This window comes from Globicephala melas, chromosome 6, assembly GCF_963455315.2.
Source record: "Globicephala melas chromosome 6, mGloMel1.2, whole genome shotgun sequence".
Lineage (NCBI taxonomy): Eukaryota > Metazoa > Chordata > Mammalia > Artiodactyla > Delphinidae > Globicephala > Globicephala melas.
Window position 1 is genome coordinate 7,695,737 of NC_083319.1, and position 22,123 is coordinate 7,717,859.

General features: G+C 52.2%; 2 protein-coding genes across 8 annotated transcripts in view; one reads left to right on the forward strand and one right to left on the reverse strand.

Annotated features, from left to right (window-relative positions):
- Window positions 1–536: 536 nt before the first annotated feature.
- On the forward strand, window positions 537–20,884 carry DYNC2I2 (dynein 2 intermediate chain 2). The gene is made up of 9 exons (XM_030859154.1): window positions 537–833; window positions 11,529–11,777; window positions 17,388–17,497; window positions 17,991–18,148; window positions 18,727–18,836; window positions 19,248–19,415; window positions 19,613–19,845; window positions 20,178–20,335; window positions 20,551–20,884. The coding sequence occupies exons 1-9, from the start codon at window positions 537–539 to the stop codon at window positions 20,787–20,789; spliced, it is 1,722 nt and encodes a 573-aa protein (XP_030715014.1). The 3' UTR covers window positions 20,790–20,884.
- The window catches only part of SPTAN1 (spectrin alpha, non-erythrocytic 1), a 60,447-nt gene continuing 59,204 nt past the window's right edge, over window positions 20,881–22,123 (reverse strand). For all 7 annotated transcript variants that reach the window (XM_030858463.2, XM_030858462.2, XM_060300349.1 and 4 more), the window contains 3 exons: window positions 21,895–22,041; window positions 21,663–21,810; window positions 20,881–21,350 (listed from right to left, as the gene is read on the reverse strand). In XM_030858463.2, the coding sequence (XP_030714323.1) occupies window positions 21,225–21,350; window positions 21,663–21,810; window positions 21,895–22,041 (421 nt within the window). In that variant the 3' untranslated portion in view covers window positions 20,881–21,224. The remainder of the gene's footprint in view (window positions 21,351–21,662; window positions 21,811–21,894; window positions 22,042–22,123) is intronic.

Genomic DNA, 22,123 nt, shown 5'->3' on the forward strand with positions numbered 1-22,123 from the left:
GGTAGTTGTGCAGGCCTTTAACTTCGGTTTAACAAGCATTTTTCCACATTCGACCTCATTTGGGCCTTCCAACTACTCAACCACACTGGATCCGCATATGGTTGTTTAAAATCGCCATTCTGTTGTGGCAGAAACTGAGGATCAGACGGCTAGCACTTGGTTTCAAGGTGGTCGCCAATTGGAGCTCTGCTGGAGCACTCGGCAGCTGCGCCAGCTCTGCACCCCGAGGCCCCACAACTCCAGCCCGCCGCGACCACAGCCCCCCGCCCTCGCCTCTGCGCCTGGCCGCTTAGCGCCATCTTTGAACTTGGCACGAGCGCGTCGCTTCCGCACTTGCCTCCCCACCCAGAGTAGACGCGCATGCCCCAAGCGGGCTCCTTCTGCGTTTGGAGAATCCAGAACTGGTATTGCTTGTCGCACGGTCGGAAAAGAATAATTTATCTCTTCTTCTTGGATCTTGGGGTGCGGGGGGAGGAGGAGAAGGAGGTGGAGAAGGAGGAGGAGGAGGAGGAGGAGGCGCGCTGACAAATTCAAAAATGGCGCCGATAGCCTCACCTTCCCAGCCTTCCGCTCTGGAGGAGCGGGGGCGAAGGTTGCGTCGGACTGCGCCGGCGCCGGGGTTGGGGGGGCAGGGCGGATCCGTCTCCACGGTAACCCGCGCGCAGCCGGGGCAGCTCTGCCGCGCGGGAAGCGCGGGTGCTGAGGCGCTGGCTTCAGGCGGGGCTGCGAGCACCGAGCGGCCCGAGCGGCCCGGTCCGCTGCAGGACGAGACCCTGGGCGTGGCGTCCGTGCCCTCGCAGTGGAGGGGCGTCCAGGGCATCCGCGGGGAGACGGTGAGGGCGCAGGTTTGGCTCGGGGCGACGTGGGCGGGAGGGCGAGGGGCCTCGCGCGGCTGCCGGCCCAGGTTCTGAGGTCCCACCGTTTTATTTTTATATTTTAACTCGCAGAAACTAACCCTTTGGGATACCCTCGTCTCAATTTCCCCAGTCTTTGAATAGCAACAAAGAGTTTTTCTTTAAAACCTCTAAAAACCCCACGTTTTGAAGGATTTCGTGTGAACTGCGGTTTTTAGGCATTTCAAACTAACTTTCACTTAAAAAACACGACCAAACTGCATTTTCAGGTCGAGACACACCCGTTTTCTAGTACGTAGTTTAATCCAAAGCACACAGACGAGGTGGTCTGAGATGAGGGCAGGGCTGCAGGGGCCCAGGGCTTCTGAGGGATCTGTGTGGAGACTTGGAGCCCCTGCTGCGTCGGTGGCGATTCCTCCGTCACCAGCGGGTGAGCTCCCTCCCGGAGCTTGTCTGCATCGGACAGGAAATAAACTATGTAATAAGTATACTGTGTGTTAGAGGTGAGCAGTGGACATGGACAAAAGAAAAAGGGCGAGGGATTAGAAAGTCTGGGTTGGGGAGTGAGAGGTGGGCTGCAGGGCGGGCCTCATGGAGAGAGTGATGTTTGAGCAAGGACTTGGAGTGAGAGAATTCACCAAGTGGATACCTGAGGTAGAACAGTCCAGGGAGAGCAAACTTCAAGTGCAAAGGTCCTGGGGTTGGAGCCAATCTGGTGTGTGTGAGGAGGCAGGTGGGGCTGGAGGGGAAAGAGAAGGGGAGAATAGTTCCAGGTGAGGTCAGAGAGGGTAAGGAGAGGCAGGTCAAGTATAGGGCTTGCTCATCATTGTAAGGATGTTGGCTTCTCCTCGGTGAAAATGAGCATTGCAAGGGGGCTGCATATTTCCCAGCAGAGGAAAGTCAGGCTTAGCTTGCCACACAGGTGTTAGAACCTGCAGAGACCATGTCCTCACCAACACCAATACCAATGAGGTTTCTATGATGTCGTACTCTTGAGGACAGGTTTCTTGCCTCTGGCCAGCAGTCTGCAGGTCTCAAGCCAGATTTCATCTGGCTTCAAAGCACTTCACACTTCGCCATGCTGGATAGACATGGTTCTAGTTAAAAGCAAAGGCAGCGGATAGTTTAGTTATATCTATCCATCTTTACTGAAGGTAAATGTGTAATTCACATTCACTGGCTTTGAAAAACTACTTGAAATAGTTCTTGTTTGCTGAAGATTCAGATTTAATTTAATTTTTTTTTTTGGCTGCGTTGTGTCTTCGTTGCTGCACGCGGGCTTTCTCTAGTTGCGGCAAGCCAGGGCTACTGTTTGTTGCTGGTGCGCAGGCTTCTCACTGCAGGGGCTTCTCTTGTTGCAGAGCACGGGCTCTAGGTGCGCGGGCTTCGGTACTTGCAGCACGCAGGCTCTAGAGCTCAGGCTCACTAGTTGTGGCACACGGGCTTAGTTGCTCCGCTTTGGTACTTGCAGCACACAGGCTCTAGAGCTCAGGCTCGCTAGTTGTGGCGCACGGGCTTAGTTGCTCCGCGGCATGTGGGACCTTCCCGAACCAGGGATTAAACCTGTGTTCCCTGCATTGGCAGGCGGATTCTTAACCACTGGGCCACTGGGGAAGTCCAAGATACAGATTTTAAAAGATTCCAGGTTGGGAACCATCGACTCAGTCTAACTTTTTACTTTTTTTTTTTTAAAAAATGAGATCGAGGCTTGTTGATTTTCTTGTAGCTATAGTTTTAATCCGTAGGGCTCTAAGAACTGATTCTAATACTTGAGGTGTAAAGGCTTTCATCTCAGGTGTTTCAGTTGAATCAGTCTTTCCTGTCTTATTAAGGAGATTCTTTATTAAGTTGTAAGACTGTTGCAGGGGTCAGAGGAAAGTGGTAAATTGCTTTTTCCAAATTAACTTGTTTCTCTTTATAGAAGTTTCTGTGTCCAAAATTTAGAAAAAAATCTGGATAAGCAAAAACTGGAAATAAAAACCACCCCACAGTCTCATTGCCCAGGCATTTGGTTTATACCTGCTCCTTTTTTGTTTTGTCTGTTTTCTCCCATTTTTTTTTACAAAAATGGAATCACACTGTACATAATATTTTGTAGACCCACTTTTTCCACTCAGTACATCCTGAACATCCTTTGTGTTTAAATTTTTTTTATAACTTCATTTTATTTAATCAGTCCCTTTTGAAGGACTGTTTCCAATTTTTCTCTCATCGACAAACCCCGTGATGAGTGTTTTAGCTAAATTTGTATGCAGCTTCTTAATTTGTTTTTGTAAGTTACTTTGGAAAAGCCGAAAATTGTTCTTTGCTTGGCCCACGTAGTGGTGCAATATTGGAATGTACTTTTACGTCCCAGTGATGAATTTTTTTTTTTTAAGTATTAATGATCTTTGGCCTGATTTGACTTTTCTTGTCCTGTTTCGATTGGTTCACAGAGGGACAGGGTCCTGGACTTTGGGACCAGTCTGTGGGTTTGAGTGCACAGACTCTTTGGGGGCTTGGTCTTGGGCCAGTCATGTGATCTCTTCTGCAAAATAGGTCTTGGTAGAATACTTCTGTGGGATTAAATGAGATGCTCCTAAGAAAACAGTTTGAGATCCCAGCTCTGTTCAGGTGGGGGGGGATCACGAGTGTCAGTGCTCAGTCAAGCAGCTGTGTGAGATGAAGGGCTCCTGATTGCCTTAACCTTACTCATCTGCTTTCTCAAACTTGGCTGACCCTGGAGTGCCCTGGAGAGTCTTGAAAAATATGAATGTCTGGTCCTTACCTCCAGTGATTCTGGTTTAATCGGTATGGTGTGACCTAGGAATCTGGTTTTATAAAAGCTCCCCGGGTCATTCAACGTGTGGCAAAACTTCAGAACCACTAATTTAATCCACCCTACTCTGCAGCAGAGTTACCTTTCTGAAGCCCATTCTGACCCTATCAGAATGTAGGGTGCATTTTTCCATTTTTTGTGGTGAGATACTTATAAAATTTACCATATTTAAGTGTAAATTCAGTGATATTAAGTACATTCACAATGGGCAACCATCACTACCATCTAGTTCTAGAACTTTTTTATCAGCAGTTGCATTTTGGGCATTCTGGTCTGTCTCCTTTGGACTCTGAGCTCCCAGAGGGCAGGGTGTGGGTCTTGTGTACTTTTGTATGTCCCAGAGGCCCCCAGGAAATACTGAATTGAATACTTTTCTTGTGTCCTGTCATCCATGGGCATGATTCTGATGCATTTCTCCCCTCCTGCTTTGGCTTGGCTGGTTTTTTTGTTTTTTTTTTTGCGGTACGCGGGCCTCTCACTGTTGTGGAGCCCACGCGCCACAGCTAGAAAGAAGCCCATGAGCCACGACGAAGAGCCCACGCTGCAACTAAGACCCGATGCGGCCAAAAATAAATAAATATTTTTTAAAAAATCCCCCAAAAACCAACAACAAAAAGAACGGGAGGTCATACCTTGAAGTACCTTGATGTTGGTTCTGGGTTCAGTTACCCGCACACTCTTGGAGGTCTCACACCAGCGAGACAAGAGACAGTGTAACTCTCTATGTTGCATCACAAAATCTACTCAGCTCAACTTGGTTTTGTTTGTTTTTTTTTTTTTTGGCTGTGCTGTGAGGCTTGCAGGATCTTAAGTTTCCTGACCAGGGATTGAACCCCGGCCCCAGCAGTGAAAGTGCCAAGTCCTAACCACTGGATTGCCAGGGAATTCCCATCAACTTTATATCCAAGATAGTCCCATCATACAGCTTCTGCTAGTTAACATCAAAATGTATTTCACACCAGGGTCAAATTTTGTTGGTATGCTGATAAAGAGCCGCTGAATTAGGTCAGGAGTCATCTCGGCTCCCATCACACCTGAGTATCATCAGGTGTGTATATAAGACTCAGAAAGGACATGGAAGGGAGGGCTGGGAAGAGACCTGAGGGGAAGGGAAATTCTGGGAGGGAGGGAGGGAGGGAGGGAGGGCAGCAGTGAGCCTGAATGGATGTGGCAGTGACAGTGCCGAGCCATGTTCACATTGGCAACATTTCTCAGCCCCTGGGGAGGAGCCCTGTCTCACCCCATCCTACCCAGGTGAAACCTGGGTCCCCAGAGAAGGGGAAGGGGGGCAATACGAGCACTGTCTGCACCTCGAGGGCAGAGATGAGGGCTCTGGGGCCTGGGGTGTGGCCATGGGAAGTATATAGCTGAGGGGCTAGGCCCACATCTGGGGTCTGAGTGCCCTCCCCATGGCATCCGCTGGGGGCATGTTAGCAGAGCAAATTCTGGGACCCCATCCTAGACCTACTGAACCAGAAACTGTACAGGGAGGAAGTAGCAGTTTGTCTATTAGGAGCCTCCCGGTGATTCCGGGGCCCTGCTCATTGATGACGCTAGTCTAGAGTGGTCTCTGAGGTCCTCTTCTACTCTGGAGTCAGGTGTGCGGCTCAGGTGGGTTTTGGGGGTGAAATGATGGGCTGTGTGCTCCGTATTTGCTGGTAGTGGTTACTGCCGAGGGGAGTGAGGGGGCTCAGCCTTCAGCTGCATGGCGTCCCAGACCTCTGCCTATTCTCTGTGTGTTTCTGTATTTCGTCATCCTCCCAACCCCCATTTTAACAGATATTACAAAGGGGTGTGTCTCACAACTGATGTGTATATTTAATATAGTTTCCTCCTGAAGAGCTGTTACTAAATAATTGGTATGTTTTATTTATTTATTAAATTTATTTATATATATTTTTTATTTTTGGCTGCATTGGGTCTTCGTTGCTGCACACGAGTTTTCTCTAGTTGGGTGTGCGGGCTTCTCATTGCGGTGGCTTCTCGTTGCAGAGCACGGGCTCTAGGCACGCGGGCTTCAGTAGTTGTGGCTTGAGGGCTCTAGAGCGCAGGCTCAGTAGTTGTGGTGCATGGGCTTAGTTGCTGTGCAGCATGTGGGATCTTCCCGGACCAGGGCTTAAACCCATGTCTCCTGCATTGGCAGGGGGATTCTTAACCACTGCGCCACCAGGGAGGTCCCAATTGGTATGTTTTATAATCAGTAGTCAAGGAGATCTAGAAGGTATATTTTTAATAAGAAAGTGACTGTGTTCTACTTACGACCACTGCATGTTGACACTGTGTGAATGGGTTTCTTTTTTTAAAAAAATCATTTATTTATTTATTTTTAAATTTTTGGCTGTGTTGGGTCTTTGTTGCTGCACATGGGCTTTCTTGAGTTGGCGGGGAGCGGGGGCTACTCTTCCTTGTGGTGCGCGGGCTTCTCATTGCGGTGGCTTCTCTTGTTGTGGAACATGGGCTCTAGGCGCATGGGCTTCAGTAGGTGTGGCACGCGGGCTCAGTAGTGGCTCGTGGGCTCTAGAGCGCAGGCTCAGTAGTTGTGGCGCATGGGCTTAGTTGCTCCGCGGCATGTGGGATCTTCCTGGACCAGGGCTCGAACCCCTGTCCCCTGCATTGGCAGGAGGATTCTTTTTGTTTGTTTGTTTGTTTTGCGGTACGTGGGTCTCTCACTGTTGTGGCCTCTCCTGTTGCGGAGCACAGGCTCCGGACGCGCAGGCTCAGCGGCCGTGGCTCATGGGCCCAGCCGCTCCGCAGCATGTGGGATCTTCCCAGACTGGGGCACAAACCCGTGTCCCCTGCATCGGCAGGCGGACTCTCAACCACTGCGCCACCAGGGAAGCCCGGCAGGAGGATTCTTAACCACTGTGCCACCAGGGAATCCCCTGGCTGGACAGTTTCTGAATGAATGAATCATGCATAGGCACTGTCGACATGGGATTCCTTTAACCTTTGGGGCTAAAGGTGGGGAAGAGTCCTGTTCTCTCACAGAACACCCCTCTGGGCCACTGTTGCCACCTGTTGCTGGAGAGTGACTGGTCGCCTGGTCCATGAGGGCCGTTTCCTCAGTCATGGGAAGTGTTCCTGAAATTGATCGACCAGTCCTTGAGGCCAGCAGCGGCATCTTATTTCCGAAGTGGGGCTTTGTGGGGTGGTGGTCTGGGAGACAGAGCCCTCCTGGGTATGGGCTAGGGCTCTGGCAGCAAGTAACAGAAACCAGCCAACCAGCTCCCGTCGGACGCTTTTCTTTAGGATGCGGAGGTGTCTCCTGGGCTTGGCGTGGAGATGCAGCTGGTCCTGAGGAAGGGGCAGGAATCAGAAGCTAGGCGGCTTTGGGACCCTCCCTCCACCTCTCAGCTCTCCTGTTGCCACACCCCCCGTGAGGCCTATCTCTGCACGTCTCCTGTCTGCACTGTGGCGCTGGCTGATTGTTGGCACTGTGTTTCAGTTCTCGGCATGTGCCGTTTATCTTGTTGAGTCTTTGTCTCAGGTGTGAATTTCCCTGAGAGAACCCAATTGGCCTGGCCTGGTTAGTCTCTGCTTCTCGTCCAGTCGGTAGCTACAGGCCTGGTGTTTGGGCCCAGCCTGCATCATGGGTAGGAAGTTTTTGGAAAAACTGGCCCTTGTGGGGAGGGCAGATTCTCTAGAAGGTATTTCCTCACCATTCTGGGCCTCGGTTTCCTTCGTTGGCAAGATGCAGGAGCCCTGACATTCTGGGTGTCTGTAGGCTCTCTTGGGACCGGAGGGCAGGACTGCCACCTGGACTCTGCTCCCTGAGTCCCACTGGCTTCCTGCTCTGCTGAAGGCTGCACAGAGTTTGAGGATCTTGGTTTGGGAATGGTTCTCCTGTTTCTTGGCCACATGTCCCAGTGTGATCGAAGTCTGGCTGGGTCCCACCTGTTTTCCCCTGCAGTGCCTCTGAGGTGCAGAAGGCAGGCGACAGGCCCAGCATCCACAGTGGTCACCTGCCCAGGGAGCAAGGATCCTGCTCACCGCGAATTCTTCCTCTCACCTCTTAGAGGGCTTATTATGGGAGCCGCGCCCTGGCGACAGCCACATGCTGCCTGGCATGGAAGGCACCACCCTGTATGTGGCGGCCGTGGGCAAGCCCTTCCCCCGGAGCCTCCGGACCTCATCCCTAGATGGGTCAGGATCGGTTGTGAGTTATGTGTATCTCGAACCGTGGGAGCTGACTTAGGTGTCCCAGAGTGAAGAGAGAATAATAGTGGCTTCTTACCAGTTAACAGAAAAAAATTATGGCTGCAGTGTCATTGGTTTTAAGTTTTTTAGTTAAGTTTCCCTCCATAAATTTTCCTTAGTGTTTTGGCATCTGTTATTTGCCTGAATAAGCAAACAGCAAAGGAACACTAATAGCAATACCTGAAAAGTTAAGAGCTTGTTGTCTCTTTGGACATTTTTGCTTGTGGTTGTGACCTTACATTAATTTTTACATTAAGACATTCATGTAACATTCTCTTAGAAACATTGTTTTGAGTTCATCTGATGTGATTAGTGGCCGGGATTTTAGGCTGAGAGAAAACACCTTGACTGAGAGATAATTCAGTGTCGTGTGTCAGAATGCCTGGATTCAAGCTCTGTTGTGATTGCCTCTTTGCTGTGTGACCTTGGGTGAGTTACTTAACTTCTCTGTGTCTCAGTGCCAAACTTAGAAATGCAGAAAATAGGATTTACTTTGTAGGGTGGACGTGAGCATGAGTAAGATGATACAGGTAGGGGCTTCCTTGGTGGCGCAGTGGTTAAGAATCTGCCTGCCAATGCAGGGGAAACGGGTTCGACCCCTGGTCTGGGAAGATCCCACGTGCCGCAGAGCAACTAAGCCCTTGTGCCACAACTACTGAGCCTGTGCTCTAGAGCCCACGAGCCACAACTACTGAGCCCACATGCCACAACTACTGAAGCCTGTGCTCCTAGAACCCATGCTCCGCAACAAGAGAAGCCACTGCAATGAGAAGCCCGCACACCACAATGAAGAGTAGCCCCTGCTTGCCACAACTAGAGGAAGCCCATGGGCAGCAAGGAAGACCCAACACAGCCAGAAAAAAAAAAAAAAAAGATGATACAGGTAAAGCTATGGGGACAGTGCCTCAATTAGCACTTAACAACTGGTACTGTTACAATCTTTGAGGCTTCCAGGAAGTTTGAGATTCACCCACAGTCTTTTAACATTTTGTCTCGGCATGTTTACTTCTTTTTTTCTTTTTTTCAAAAAAATATTTATTTATTTATTTGGTTATGCTGGCTCCTTAATTGCGGTCCGTGGGCTCCTTAGTTGTGGCATGCAAACTCTTGGTTGCGACATGCATGTGGGATCTAGTTCCCTGACCAGGGATCGAACCTGGGCCCCCTGCATTGGGAGCTCGGAGTCTTAACCACTGTGCCACCAGGGAAATCCCATTGGCGTGTTTACTTTCTGATTCCTGTGCCCATCCATTGATTGATCAGTGTTCACGCTCCCTCAGTGGACTCCTCGTCTTGGGGCTTCAAGTCACATCTGTGGTTGGATGCTTTCTGGAGCCTCATGCCTTGTGACCAGTCTCAGAAATCCTCGACGCCTCCATGGGGATGTCTGAGAGGCATCTGTCTAAAGGCGGTCTGACAGAAAGCCTTCTGTGTTCTCTTCTCCTGGAATTTGCCCTCACTTTCAGTTCAGGGACACCCCATCCACTGGTTCTCATCATGGTCCTGTGGCTTATACTGCGAAGGAATCCCTAGCCCTTTGTCCTGGCTCACAGACTTTCTGTTGCCTGGACCTTGCCCTTGGGCTGCCCTTCCTCACCCTCTGCTCCCAGGTACGCTGCCTGCCGTCCAGCCTCTAAGCATGGGGCCTTTTCTTCGTAAGGTTTTGTTCTGTTCTCCCCCCAACCCTTTCCTGGGACCCTTTTTCCTGCAGCTTTCCACTTGTCCTTCACACCTTAGCTCAAATGCCGGCTCCCTCGCCATCCCATCCCACTTGCGTCCCCAGCTGTTCCCTTCTCTCCCACACCTCTGCATCCATCTAGCGCCCCTTGTGTTCCATCATGTTTTTCTTGTGTGTTTATTTGCCTGGCCCCAACCCCTACGTAAGCTCCTCGGGCACAGGAACCTTGCACGTTTGTTTTCTGCTATATCCATAATAGCCTGACAGCACCTGGCAAGTAGATGTTAAATAGAGAAATAAAATGTGTGTGTGTATATTATGAATGAACTTGTACTACCTGTCAAATACCATGCAAAGTGCTGGGGATGTAAAGATAGACAGGGTTCTTTCTTTTTTTTCTTTTTTAAATTAATTAATTTTTGGCTGTGCTGGGTCTTGTTGCTGCACGCAGGCTTTCTCTAGTTGTGGTGAGCGGGGGGCTACTCTTTGTTGTGGTGCGCGGGCTTCTGTTTGTGGTGGCTTCTCTTGTTGCGGAGCACGGGCTCTAGGCACATGGACTTAAGTAGTTGCCCCAGGTGTGCTCAGTAGTTGTGGCACAAGGGCTTAGTTCCTCTGTGGCATGTGGGATCTTCCCGGACCAGGGCTCGAACCCATGTCCCCTGCATTGGCAGGCGGATTCTCAACCACTACGCCACCAGGGGAGCCCGGGGGTACTCTTCATTGTGGTGTGCGGGTTTCTCATTGTGGTGGCTTCTCTTCTTCTTTCTTTTTTTTGTGGTGGCTTCTCTTGTTGCGGAGCATGGGCTCTAGGCACGTGGGCTTCAGTAGTTGTGGCACGTGGACTCAGTAGTTGTGGCTCGTGGGCTCTGGAGCACAGGCTCAGTAGTTGTGGCTCATGGGCTTAGTTGCTCCGTGGCATGTGGGATCTTCCCAGACCAGGACTTGAACCCGTGTCCCCTGCATTGGCAGGTGGGTTCTTAACCACTGCTCCACCAGGGAAGTTCTTATGCTGGAGGAGCTCAGAGTTTAATGGGAGATGGACAAGCAAAGAGAGAATTAAGTTGAACGTGAAGAGGAGCATGGTGACAAGTGCTGAGTTCTCCACGTTCTAACAAGAGCTGTGCCTGTGTGTGGCCAGCCCCCTTCCTTCAGGCTTACTAACACTGGCCTGGTGCCCAAGTCTGAGCAGAGAGCACAGGGGTCCAGGCCTCGTCACTGTCCTGTAGGTGCAGGTGCCTGGTAAGTGGCCACATGAGGAGAGCCTCTTGTAGATGAGAGTAATCTCAGTGGTATAGGGGCCCTCACTTGGTGAAGATTGGTCATGTCCTCAAGAAAGGGAGGCTGCATCTCCTTCCCTGATCTGATGTCTGTCCTTCTGCCCAGATAAACAGGGGACAAGGAATTGGAGACAGGTGGCAGGGTGGAGAGGAGTGGCAGCTGGGGAGTAGTCTGTCTTCTCCCAACTAGCTCATCACGGACACACATGTGTCCTTTGATCACGGTGGCACCTTGGAAGATACCCTACTGGAGAGGGCTGGCTGCCAAGTTGGGGGAGAAGAGGGGTGGTCTGTTGGTGACCAGGTCTGAGGTTCTTCAGCGCTGGCTAAGACAGCCACTGCTGGCCCTAAGATGACCTGATTCTTCTTGATGTCCATATTTTCAAAAAAGGCCCTCCCATGTCCCCTCCAAATAGTGTCACCGAAAGTCCTGGGTCAGGCCCTCACTGGGTCACCCTAAACCAATCACTGTGGCTGGGGGAGGGACCGAGTGCTCCGATTGGCTAGCTGGAGGTCAGGTATCCCTCTCAGTGGGTTGTCTTCACCCACGCCACAAAGAAAGATGGGCTATTTACTAGAGGAAGGAGACAGACAGAATGAACTGCGGTCCATTGTTATTTATCCTTGGGGGAGGGTGAGTGCCCTGGGCGGGTGATGCTGGGAGTACATCTGGCTGGTGACTGTGTTTCGATCTCCTTCTCCAGAAAAGTTGCCAGACGGCCAGCATTGCCACTGCTGAAGCGTCCGCCCAGACCCGGAAGCATGCAGATGCTGAGGTGCAGACCGAGGCCCCTGAGCCGGTCAGCCTGCAGTCTGTGCCCCAGTATGATGGCCCCCGGCTTGTGGCCTTTCTCCGGAGAGTGGAGGCCATGGTTACCCGAGAGCTGAACAAGAATTGGCAGAGCCACGCGTTTGACGGCTTCGAGGTGAACTGGTCCGAGCAGCAGCAGACGGTAGGGATGGGCTGGTGTGGGCCTGGGATGTCTCAGGTTGAGGCTCTACCCCATTTTTAAGTCCTTCTTTTGTGCCATGCAAATAATAGTAACACCAACAATAATAAAAACAGCATTCACCGAGCTCGTACTTTTTGCCGGGTACTAAGTTAAGAAGAAGTCACTGGGCCGTCCCTGCTGCCCTTGAAGTAGGTGCCCTTGTTATCTCCATTTCACCGCTGGTAAGCGGTAGAGGCAGAATTTGAACCTGGACAGTCTGACTCTGGATCTTATTTTCTTAACCACTCAGCTGTGTTTCCCCAGGCACTCTCTGTGCCAACTCATCTATCCCTCAGGACAACTGTATGAGGTAGTGCTATCCTGATCTCCAATTTAGATTTATTTTTTATTTTTTCTTGGCCACGCCGAACAGTTTGTGGGATCTTAGTTCCCCGACCAGGGATCAGACCCGGGCCCCTGGCAGAATCCTAACCACTGGACTGCCAGGGAATTCCCATGATCTCCATTTTATAGATGAGAGTCAGAGGGGCTAAGGGACTTGTCCACAGTCATACAGCTGTAAGTGGCTGAGCTAGAGTTTGAGTCCTGGTCTGTCTGGTCTCACTGCCATGCTCTAGTGACTTCAGCATTGCCAAGTCTTTCTGGTCTCGAGGCACAGCTCAGAGCTGTCACCCTGTCAGCTCAGATGTCCAGTTGGGTACACAGCCTCTGCTTTGAGATCAGGTAACCTCTGAATGAAGGAGGGCCCCTTGGTGGCTTTTGCTCCACCCTGGTGTTGCCTGTGGACAGGCTGCTGAGCAAGCAGTAAAAACTTTGCTTATACAATATTTTCTTCCTTTAGAAATGGAGGTAATTCTGTATTCAGAGGTCATAAGCCCTCCTCTCCTCCCCTCCTCTTGTATCTTCCTTCTATCTATTTCCAGATACATAGTTGCCCTGTTCCCATCAAATCGTTGATAGGTATGGGAAAGTCGGTTCATTTGAGAGAAATCCTCAAAATCCCTCTGAAAAATAGTTGCCAAGTCCACACCCAAGTGTGGAGTCATTGTATCTTTTTAAGCAGAGCACAAGAAGGAGGTAATGAACGTTACAAGCTCAGCTCAGCCTGCCCCCTTTTACAGTTGCATTCAGAGAGGTTAAGCTTTTGTTCTTAATTGTTGAGGCTTTTCCACCCTTCTGTGCAGTTAGTTTGGTCCACCTGTGTATTACTTTCTCCCCCTTTAAAAACTATTCTTTTCTGATTACAAAAGCAATACATGTTCATTATAATAAGTTGAGTCATCGCAGAAGTACAGAACACGTAATACGTAGACAGTGAGTGGGAGCCCTGGTTCAGAGGCCTTTCCCATGCTACACTGACACATAGCATTAGTGCTACTACGGTTGTCACTAAGAGCATTTTAAACAAAAATGGAAAGCACTGTACATTTTGTGACCTTTCTCACTCACCAGAGCTTTCCACGTCAGTTCCTGTAGAGGGGCCCCAGTCCCTCTATAACCTGCATCACATCCCACTGCACAGACACACCAGCCTTTCTTGAGTCCCCTGTTGTTGGACATCCCAGCAGCAGCTTCACTTCTAGACACGTGTCCTCCGGAAACACGTGAATGGGCAGGGGGTTGGGCAGCACCCTCTGGGTGGCCATGTGGCGTGCGGTCCCCTCATGGCCCTGAAGTTTCTTGCCTTTCTGAATGTTGGGCAGAGGAGTAGTGCTTTCAGATTTTGCTGTTATATGATAGAACTGAAGTGAATCTCTCTCTCACTTTGTTTTTCTTTTGCATCAGTATTTTGATTAGTTCTTCCTGGTGGAATTACTATTTTGGCTCACATGTCTGGTTGTTCTGTCTCTACTCCAGCTGTCTAGGTGTTGGCTTTGACATTTCACTGCCATCCTTGGCTCTAGTAGCCCCGGAAAGCCTGAGATGCCACTCTTTTTTTCTTTTCTTTTATTTATTTATCATTTTTGGCTGCGTTGGGTCTCTGTTGCTGCGTGCGGGCTTTCTCTAGTTGCGGTGAACGGGGGCTACTCTTCGTTGTGGTGCGTGGGCTTCTCATTGCAGTGGCTTCTCTTGTTGTGGAGCACGGGCTCTAGGTGCGTGGGCTTCAGTAGTTGTCGCTCGTGGGCTCTAGAGCTCAGGCTCAGTAGTTGTGGCGCACGGGCTTAGTTGCTCCCCAGCCATGTGGGATCTTCCCAGGCCAGGGCTTGAACCCATGTCCTCTGCATTGGCAGGCGGATTCTTAACCACTGTGCCACCAGCGAAGCCCTGAGATGCCACTCTTTTTTTTTTTTTTTTAAATTTTTATTTATTTATTTATTTTTGGCTGTGTTGGGTCTTTGTTTCTGTGCGTGGGCTTCCTCTAGTTGTGGCAAGCGGGGGCCACTCTTCATCACGGTGCACAGGCCTCTCACTGTCGCAGCCTCTCTTGTTGCGGAGCACAGGCTCCAGACGCGCAGGCTCAGTAGTTGTGGCCCACGGGCCCAGTTTCTCCGTGGCATGTGGGATCTTCCCAGACCAGGGCTCGAACCCGTGTCCCCTGCATTGGCAGGTGGATTCTCAACCACTGTGCCACCAGGGAAGCCCTGAGATGCCACTCTTAATGAAGGACTGTAACTTCACAATTCTAAAATCAGTGACAACATGGCTGAACACTTCAGAATTAGAGATGAGGAAGAGGTGACCCAGGGCACCCCCTGAAACCTTTGACCTCTTTGCTGTGTCGTGTCCTGCCTCTTGTTTCCATGTGGGTGTGGCTGACTGCTGTGAGGCACTGTGACCAATCTTGGGGTCTTCTCTCTTCAGAAGCAAAGCCCGTTATGTGTTGTCACGTTGCTACAGATGTCATCCATCTGTGTATCTCTCTATTTCTCTATCCATTTATTTATTTTTAATATTTATTTATTTGGCTGCACCGGCTTTTAGTTGTGGCACGCGGGATCTTCGTTGCCATGTGCAGGATCTTTAGTTGTGGCATGTGAACTCTTAGTTGAGGCACGTGGGATCTAGTTCCCTGACCAGGGATCGAACCTGGGCCCCCTGCATTGGGAGTGTGGGGTCTTAGCCACTGGACCACCAGGGAAGCCCCTATTTATTTATTTTTTATTACCATTTTTTATTTTATTTATTTATTTATTTTTGGCCTTGCTGGGAGGCTTGCGTGATCTTAGTTCCCTGACCAGGGATCGAATCCCGGCCCCCAGCAGTGGAAACGTGGAGTCCTAAGCACTGGACCTCCAGGGAATTCCCTATTACCATTTTTTAAATTGAAGTATAGTTAATTTACAATGTTGTGTTAGCTTCAGGTGTACAGCAAAGTGATTCAGTTATATATATATTCTTTTTCAGATTCTTTTCCATTATAGACTTGTTTCCTTTTTAACTGCTACATGATGTTTCACCATAAACTTTTTTTTCTGGAGTCAGGTTTGCTGGGGTATATTTTCCATACAGGTAAACTCATCCTGTGTGCTGTGTTGAATCTTGGCAAACACATACCCCTCAGTGAAGGTATAGAACAGCCCATCTATCTTTTTTTTTTTTTTTAATTTTTATTTATTTTTGGCTGCGTCGGGTCTTCGTTGCTGCCCGCGGGTTTTCTCTAGTTGCGGTGAGTGGGGGCTACTCTTCGTTGCAGTGCGCGGGCTTCTCATTGCGGTGGCTTCTCTTGTTGTGGAAAACGGGCTCTAGGCGTGCGAGCTTTAGTAGCTGCGGCACTCGGGCTCAGTAGTTGTGGCATGCGGGCCCTAGAGTGCAGGGACTTCAGTAGTTGTGGCGTGTGGGCTCAGTAGTTGTGGTACACGGGCTTCAGTAGTTGTGGCTCGCAGGCTCTGGAGCGCAGGCTCAGTAGTTGTGGTGCACGGGCTTATTTGCTTCGTGGCATGTGGGATCCTCCTGGACCAGGGATCGAACCCATGTCCCCTGCATTGGCAGGTGGATTCTTAACTACTGCGCCACCAGGGAAGTCCTGAGGATGGCCCATCTTTCCATCCCTCTGCATTCTCATCTTTGGATTTTAAATTGTACTGATCATTGCAATTATAAATGGTGTTATGATACATTATGTATATAGTTTATTTTTAATATAAACTTTTATTAAATTTATAAAACATGCGTAAACACATACACAAATTACAAGTGTTCAAGTCCATACTTTTCACATAGTGAAAACATTTGTAGAACCAGGACTGAGATCAAGAAATGGAATGTCAAAAAAAAAAAAAAAAAAAGGAATCCCAAATCCCCAAAGGTTTTCTCATGCCCCGTCTACTTCCTGGCCCCACTGTATGGCTTTGTTTTAAAATAACAGATTTATTGAGATATAATTTACATCCCATATCATTCTCCATTTGAAGTGTACAGTTCAGTGAGTTTTAGTATATTTCCAGAGGTATGTAACCATTGCCACAGTCAGTTTTAGAACATTTTCATCACCTCTCCAAAACAGAAACTCCATATCCATTAGCAGTCACTCCCCATTTCCCCCACACCTCCTGGCAACTGCTCCACTTTCTGTCTCTGTAGATTTGTCTCTTCTGGACATTTCATATAAATGGAATCATATAACAAGTGGTCTTTGTGATTGGCTGCTTCTGCTTAGCAGAGTGTTATCAAGGGTCCTTGTGTTGTAGCGTCTATCACTGCATCATTCCTTTTATGGCTGGATCACACTCTGTTGTAGGGATATACCACACTCCGCTATTACGCATCGAGCTGTGAGCACTTGTGTACAAGCGTGTAGGGATATACCACACTCCGCTATTACGGATCATGCTGTGAGCATCTGTGTACAAGCGTGTAGGGATATACCACACTCCGCTATTACGGATCATGCTGTGAGCATCTGTGTACAAGCGTGTGTTTCCAGTTCTCTTGTGTATGTACTTAGGAGTGGAATTGCTGGTCCATATGGTAACTAACATCTGAGGAGTTGCTGGACTCCTCAGCGGCTGCACTGTTCTGCATTCTCACTAGCAGTGCACAGTGCAGCTTCTTACAGATTTTGGATTCTTTCCATTGGATGGTTTCTTTATATGGGGTTATGAGGTCAAGAAGTGTGAAACTATTCACAGGAGTTTTGGTCTATGGTGCAAATACTTCCTGGAAAGTGTGTCTGTGGTGCAAAATCCCTCGCCGTGGCCGGCATCGCCGGCCTTCTCGTTAGCTGCTGCTGGCCACCTATGGGCTGAGAAACAAGGTGCCAGAGTTTAAAAAAAAATGTGTGTGTGTGTTTAAATACACATAACATAAAATTTACCGTTTGAACCATTTTTAACTGTACAATCCTGTGGCATTGAGTATATTCACATTGTCGTGCAACCATCACCACCGTCCAGCTTCAGAAGCCAAAGCTTTTGAAACAGATGTGAGTACAGGGTCCAGCTCTGATCTGGAGCCTGGAGTCTGTCTCAGTTCCCAAGGCCCTTCCTTCTGGGTTTCTGGAAGCATCCTGTTAGGGGAGATGTTGGGATGAAGGCTCCACACTTTCCCCTAGGGCTGGACGGTGGCTTTGAATCACTTATAGGGATTGGGAGGCCCAAGGCTGTGTGTGCTTTTTGTTACACTGCTGGGCGGCTTTGGGGCTCAGGGTTGGGGGTGGTTTGTCTCTTGCAGGTGACCTGCCTCCACACCCTGGGCTACCCCCCAGCCCAAGGACAGGGTCTGCATGTGACTGGTGTCTCCTGGAACACCACGGGCTCTGTGGTGGCCTGTGCCTATGGCCGGTGAGTGGCAGCAGGGCTGGGTGTGGGGCAATAGAAGGCCCTCAGACCCTCGTCTGAGCCTCCGTCTCCCCGTCTGTGCAGTAAGGGGTTGGCCCAGAGCTTGGCCTTTCTGGGAGTCTTCCTCTCAAGGCTGCCTGGGCATCAGGTTGGCAGGAAAAGAGCAGGGAAGGGACTCCCAGTGCCCACCTGCCAGCACTGGGCAGTGGGCCCCAGGCCTGCCTCACCTGCTCCGAGAGCTGTCTCCTGATATGCCCAGGTTCGCCCAGCTGGAGACCCTTTTCCAGAGAAACTCATGCCCTCGGGGTGCCTCAGAGGAGCCTCTGCCGCTTTGATACCGAGCACAGTGTCTGTGTGTGATGGGGCTATAGAGGCTCACCTGTTTGGGGGAGTAGGGGGTGAAGGTGTGTCAGGTGATAGGAGCACAGTGGGGGCAGGGTGGGTTGGGATGAAGCCCAGGCCGAGGGGCAGAGCTAGCTCAGGCACGTCTGTGCAGGCTGGATGACGGGGACTGGAGCACGCTGAAGTCCTTTGTGTGCGCCTGGAATCTGGACCGGCGAGGCCTGAACCCGCAGCAGCCGTCGGCGGTGGTGGAGGTGCCCAGCGCCGTCATGTGCCTGGCCTTCCACCCCACGCAGCCATCCCACGTTGCAGGTGAGACGACCAGCCTAAGTTGCCTCTGCTTCCCACCCTGCAGAGGGTGGCCAAAGCCCTCCCTTGGGCCCTCAGCCCCTGGTCACGGCCAGGGCAGGTCTGTGGGGGAAGCAGAGACCACGGGTGGCCCTGACCCCTGGGCTCAGGTGAGGATACTGGGGGTGCCCGTGCTGGGTGCAGAGCTTGGAGGAGGTGGCAGGTCCTTAGCTGAGTCTTGAGGGGGTGTGGGCCGTGCAGAGGTGTGGCCTGGTCGGGACAAGAGGCAGGACGAAGCAGGCACCCTTGGGGAGTTGACAGAGGTGATGAGCTGTGCACGTTGGGGAAAGGGGGCAGGTGAAGCTGGAGGGAATGGAGGGTGCTGGGTGGGGGATGGTAGCCTGGCAGTGGGAGAAGCTTCCTGGGGAGGGGTACAGCAGGCTGGAGTGTGAGGCCCCGGGACCAGGACGTTTCTTCCTCAGGACTGCTTTCGAGAAAGTGGCCCCACGTCCTGGCTGAGTGGGTGGGAAGGGTGGGGGCTTGTTCAGGAAGCTGGGCTGCTGCGTGGGTCGGCTCCTGCCCAGGCCCTCTTGGTCCCGCAGGGGGGCTGTACAATGGCGAGGTGCTGGTGTGGGACGTGAGCCATCCGGAGGACCCACTCCTCTGGCGCACGGGCCTGACGGACGACGCACACACGGACCCCGTGTACCAGGTCAGAGCAGTGGCATGCTCGGCGGGTGGGGAAGCACGTCCTCCCGGGCTGCGCCTTGATGTTGCGGGCCTGCTCCACGACGCGGGGCAGGAGAGGGGGCGCCTGCTCGCCACAGCCAAGGAAGAAGGTCACCAGGGAGCTGGCAGTGAACAGCTGCCTCTGGCATTCTCAGAGCTCCCAGGCCATGAGTCACACCCGCCCCTTCTATCAGAGCCACAGTCCCCACTGTCCTGCTTTTCTGCTGGGACTGGGGGGACCGTGGAACCCTCTGGTTGGTGAGGCGGCTCCCAGGCCTCCCCACATAAGTCTCCCTGGAAGAGAAGGGGAGGGGGGAGGGGAGGGACACCTGGTCTTGCTGGGAGATGGAGCAGGCGTCCCTTCTCAGCTTGGCCCCCGCACACTGTTGTCCAGGTGGTTTGGCTCCCGGGGCCCCAGCATGGCCACCGCTTCCAGGTGCTGAGCGTGGCCACTGATGGGAAGGTGCTGCTCTGGCTGGCGGTCGGGGCTGGCCGGCTGCAGCTCAGCGCGGGCTTTGCCCTGGCCGTGCAGCAGCTCCCCAGGAGCACCAAGCTGAAGAAGGTACGAAGGGGCGAGGCTGCTGCCCTGGAAATGGGCCCCCGAGGCAGCCCCAGGCTGTGGGACCCCTGAGCCAGTGAGCCTGGGGGCAGGCAGGCGGGAGCCACTGAGGGCCACAGCGTCCACGCACGTGCCTGGGCTCCTTGGGGACACCGTGAGCGGATTCCCTCTGCTCTGCCCTGCTGTTCTTTTCTCCACAGCCTCCCCGGGGGGAGACCGAGGTGGGTGCCACAGCAGTGGCTTTCTCCAGCTTTGACCCAAGCCTTTTCGTGCTGGGCACGGAAGGCGGCTTCCCGCTCAAGTGCTCCCTGGCAGCGGAGGAGCCCGCCCTCACGCGGATGCCCAGCTCTGTGCCGCTGCGGGCCCCGGCACAGTTCACCTTCTCTCCCCACGGTGGCCCTGTTTACTCTGTGAGCTGCTCCCCTTTCCACAGGTAGGGAGGGCCGGAGCCTCCTCCGTCAGCCACAGGGCCTCTGGCACAGGGAGGGTGAGGGAGTCCCGCCAGGCCACACATAGCACTGCTTAAAGGACCTGCGGTCTGCCCTGGGCCTAGGTCTTCCCCATTTGAGCCCCAGTATCCGGAGCTCCTGGGGTTGGCGCCAGGTAATCGGCCCCTTACTTTCGAGGAGGACCCCAGGTTTGGGGGCCTAGGGAGGCCTCTCATGAGCCTGACAGCCCATGAGGAGTCCGGCAGGAAGCCCCCAGCCACACCTGAATCCCCAGCGCTCATCCCCTGCCTGGCTGTCTGCCCTGCATCCTGTCTAGGAATCTCTTCCTGAGCGCTGGGACCGACGGCCACGTCCACCTGTACTCCATGCTGCAGGCCCAGCCCCTGACCTCCCTGCAACTGTCCCACAAGTACTTGTTCGCTGTGCGCTGGTCCCCAGTGCGCCCTTTGGTGTTTGCGGCTGCTTCTGGAGAAGGTAGGAAATGGACACGAGGCTTGGATGCGTTGAAGCTGGCATAAGCCCAGCCTGTACCTGGAATTCTGGGTTGGGGAGACTCTACGTGGGGTGAGGATGACTTTCATTGTGTGGGGTGGAGAGCTGAACTGAGTAACAGCCTGATCTTGTGCACAGGAAACTGTGAAGAGGCTGCTGCTCTGGGCCTCTCTTACCCCATGAATCTCCCCTTGAAGGTGATGTGCAGCTGTTTGATCTCCAGAAAAGCTCCCAGAAACCCACAGTTTCGATCAAGCAAACCCAGGATGAAAGCCCAGTCTACTGTCTTGAATTCAATTGTCAGCAGACTCAGCTCCTGGCTGCTGGCGATGCCAAGGGCGTGGTAAAGGTGTGGCAGCTAAGCAGCGAGTTCACTGAACAAGGACCCCGGGAAACAGAGGACTTGGACCAACTGGCAGCAGAGGTGGCCACCTGAGGTGGGGGGAGTCCCAAGTACAGAGGCAGGTGGGGTGAGGCTACATCTGTGCTGTACGTTTCTGATGGAAGCTGAATGAAGACACGACAAGCTTTGGGGGGAGTCATTTATTTGTCTTTTACATGGAAAGAGAAAACTGGGAGGGAGAACAAAAGAACTAGCCAGCTGCTTAGATATTTCTGCAGTCGGAATGGGGCAGCTGGCTTCACGACAGGAAGGGGTCCCCACAGCAACATGGCACCGGCGACTGGACCAGGAGCAGTTCACTGAAGCACCATTTTCTACTAAGTCTCACCCCAAGCTAAGCAGGTTAAGGTTACAATGGAAAGCAGCACTGTCTGGAGGATTTTTCTTAAGAGCACAGACATGAGTTGACATGCAGCAAGGCGATGGCAGGGCAAGCGGTGTGGGCCAGGCTAACCTAGGAGCAGAGGATCAATTCACGAAGAGCGAGCGGGTAAATTCAACGTAGTCAAAAGCAGTGGGGAGTTCGCGGCCCTTGCTGTCCACGTAGGGCTTCATGTGGGAGACGCAGTAGTCGGCTTGTTCCCGAGTCAGGTTCTGGAGGGCAAGGTGGCACCTGTCAGCCAAGCCCCCACCAGCCATGCCCACTGAGGCCGGGGGACGAGGCCGACTTCAAGAACGTTAATGCCCAAGCTTCAGGACCTCTGCTGCTACGGCCTTTAGCCTGGACTGAGTTTCATTTGAAACTAGGGATAAAAATGACTGCACCCAGCAGCTAACGCTCAAAACCGGGGTGCGTTACTCTAGACACGGCTCTGCCCCTAACCAAGGGGGCAGCCTTGCCTGGGCTTCACTTTTCAAAGGAATCCCTCACCCCCCACCCCAAGCTAGGGAAGCAGAGCCCCAGACCTGGTACAGCTCCTCCTTGGTCACGTAAGGCTTCCCTTCGGAGCTCAGGGCCCGGAAGGCGCTCTCGATCTCCTCACTGGACTTGACGTTCTCGGTCTCACGGCTGATCATGAAGGCCATGTACTCTTGCAGGGAGACGTGGCCGTCCCTGGGGGGCCAAGGTGCAGTGAGCAGGGAGGGTGCGGTAGGAGCCACGTGCAGAGCTGCTTCTACCACGTTCCCTGATGCTCACCTGTTTGGATCCACAGTGTCCAGGATGGCCTCGAACTCGGGGTCGGGCTCCCCTTCCTCCACCATGGGCAGGTCATAGCCCAGGGAGCGCAGGCAGGACTTGAACTCCTGGTGGTTCAGCCGGCCAGACTTGTCCTTGTCAAAGTGTCTGTGGCACAAGGCCGAGGGCTCAGCAGAGGCCCTGCTGCTGAGCCCACCTCCCCCGCCAGGAAGGGCGCAGCGCATATACT

Excerpts from the sequence above, each read along its gene's own strand:
- DYNC2I2 (XM_030859154.1), top strand. The coding sequence starts at position 537 with ATGGCGCCGATAGCCTCACCTTCCCAGCCTTCCGCTCTGGAGGAGCGG. Across the intron at positions 11,778-17,387 it reads GGTCCGAGCAGCAGCAGACG|GTGACCTGCCTCCACACCCT; the intron begins GTAGGGATGGGC and ends TGTCTCTTGCAG. Across the intron at positions 19,416-19,612 it reads GGAGCACCAAGCTGAAGAAG|CCTCCCCGGGGGGAGACCGA; the intron begins GTACGAAGGGGC and ends TTTTCTCCACAG.